Source organism: Rhagoletis pomonella, unplaced genomic scaffold (genome assembly GCF_013731165.1).
Source record: "Rhagoletis pomonella isolate Grant_MI unplaced genomic scaffold, Rhpom_1.0 Rhpom_scaffold_00001, whole genome shotgun sequence".
In the NCBI taxonomy this organism is placed as follows: Eukaryota; Metazoa; Arthropoda; class Insecta; order Diptera; family Tephritidae; genus Rhagoletis; species Rhagoletis pomonella.
In genome coordinates this window covers 108,506,264-108,508,458 of record NW_023458555.1, presented here as the reverse complement: position 1 = coordinate 108,508,458, position 2,195 = coordinate 108,506,264, and the positions used below count along the sequence as shown (strand labels likewise).

General features: G+C 43.5%; 1 protein-coding gene across 1 annotated transcript in view; it reads left to right on the top strand.

Annotated features, from left to right (window-relative positions):
* Nucleotides 1-1,004: 1,004 nt before the first annotated feature.
* LOC118749568 overlaps nucleotides 1,005-2,195 on the top strand; it is a 1,857-nt gene continuing 666 nt past the window's right edge. Inside the window, exon 1 of the mRNA XM_036484371.1 lies at nucleotides 1,005-2,018. Coding sequence (XP_036340264.1) covers nucleotides 1,103-2,018 — 916 coding nt within the window. The 5' untranslated portion in view covers nucleotides 1,005-1,102. The remainder of the gene's footprint in view (nucleotides 2,019-2,195) is intronic.

Sequence of the window (2,195 nt, the reverse complement as noted above, 5' to 3'; positions counted from 1 at the left end):
CAAAATTATCACCATTAATTTGGCCATCCCTTTGATCCACTTGATTTCACTGACTAAATAAAATACCAGCCACCCTTATAAAAGTAAAGTCACTTTTACATACATACGTACGTGCATAAATACGCGCTTCTTTAGCTCTCTTTTTTCTCATTCGATAGCCACATATATGTATTGAACGCTGTACATACTTCCCCAACTTGCTCAATATTGCACTGTACAAGCACAGATAGCACAGTGTAATAAAAATATAAAATAGCACAGTGGGACAAAATAAATAAGCGCACGCATTAACATAAATAATTAACTTTGAGTTTTTTACCGTTCTCCACCCTTTCTACAATTATAATGGAAAGTCCCCCACAAACTGTATCCTTAAATACCCTCTATAAAGATTTTATGTTTGAATGCCATATATTAGATTTATTTTGCCAAAGATGGTCATTGCGTTCAACAGCGAGCCTCTCAGCGTCGTTGTTAAAGGTAAAATTAGACATTTTGGATAAAAATTGGGAAAGTATCATGGACTCCTTTAGACTTCTCCCGAACCCGCACTTTAATAATAATAATATCCCAACGGTTTTTACCCTCCATTCCCGCCCAGTTACTGAATCTAGTAACTCAGCAAAGCAAATGTATGAAAGAAGCTTCACTAAATATAGTAGTTGCAAAGCTGAGATGGTTGAAGCGTTGGACTTTCTCAATACGAACTCACTAACTCAGCAAATTTCGCATATTGCGCCCAACATAACTCAAACTTCAGTCCCCAATGAAGATAAGTCAAATATACAGCCCACTACTCAGGTGTCTCCCCCTATAGATACAACTGGGAAATCTCCCACACCTAGTTCCACTCCAAAGAACAAAGACAGCATAGAATCCTCCAATGATTCCCTTAAATGCTCTAAAATAAAAATTAGTCCCACTCTATATCTACCCCAAAATTTATCAGAGGCGGTAGCCTCCGGCAGGGACTCTATCGCCAATGAAAACTCAGAATAGTCAGTTACTCGACGGAAGCACAAATTAAACTCTCAACCCCGCAGACGTTGAAGAATGCTTAAAGTTTGGAAAAACCGCGTCAGCTCCACGACGTAGGTCCCCAATGCCAACATTACTCTCTTACCCCAAATCATGGTTATATAACAAAGACTACTATCATCAGCAGCAACCAAAGTCTACGCCTGTCATCTATTTCGAGGACGGTATAAGGCGAGGCGTTGATGAATCTGGCGAGATTTCTCGGTTGTCACCTCCTTCAACTGAATCAATCTCCTCTTCAGCAGTGCCAAACTGGCACAGTTCGGAGCCCGTTACGAACTCGCATGAATCTACTTCTGCTTCAGACCCGAAGACATTCGGTTTGCGATTCCCAGCAGTAAGCCCAGCGTCAACTTCGATGCAGCCCGACTCAGATGACACCTCGACGACCGTTTTGATTCCGTATATCGGTGGTCATTATCATCACCAACCACATTCGCCGGAAAAGTCATCGTCAACTGGTTACTTGAGGATCAGTCTCACTTTATACCCCGAACATCCCAAAGGTGAGGTCACATGCTCCACTCTAAAGGCACGCCAACAGCAGAATATTAATAGGAATATCTCAGTACCTAAAGACTTAATGAATCACAAGCGATTCACCCTGAATGAGCGGAAGCTAAAGTCTACGATTGGCGGCCTTACTCCTTTGCCCGAAACATATCCCACAACTAAACCTCGAACCTATCAGCAATTATATACGCCTTCTCCAAGCTCACTCATACTTTCACGCAATAACTCTCCCAAACGCATATTTCGTTCAATTCACTTCACTTATGCTTCCCAACTAATTCATTTTACGACTCTCTTTCACAGGCTAACTAAGATGTTTCGCAATTCCAGTCGTGTGTCTCCTCTCCTCTTTTTCCAGGGATCTCGGGTCAGACCGCCGGAAAACCAGACGTACCCACTATACGATGTTGCACCACTCCACCTCGCCGTAGACGACCATCGCTCGCCAGCCGAGTTGTCAAAAAAACCAGCCAAGCAAACCCAGGGTGGCCGCAATCTCGCTCACCGATGCATCCGCGAGTTATTAAGCCGCGCCGTAATGACCCTCGAGAAGCTTCAAGAGTTACTTCACCTAGCACCGGTGCAGGCGGGCCGGCATGTCGAGGACATGGGTAACCTCATCGACTTCGACGACTAAATTATAT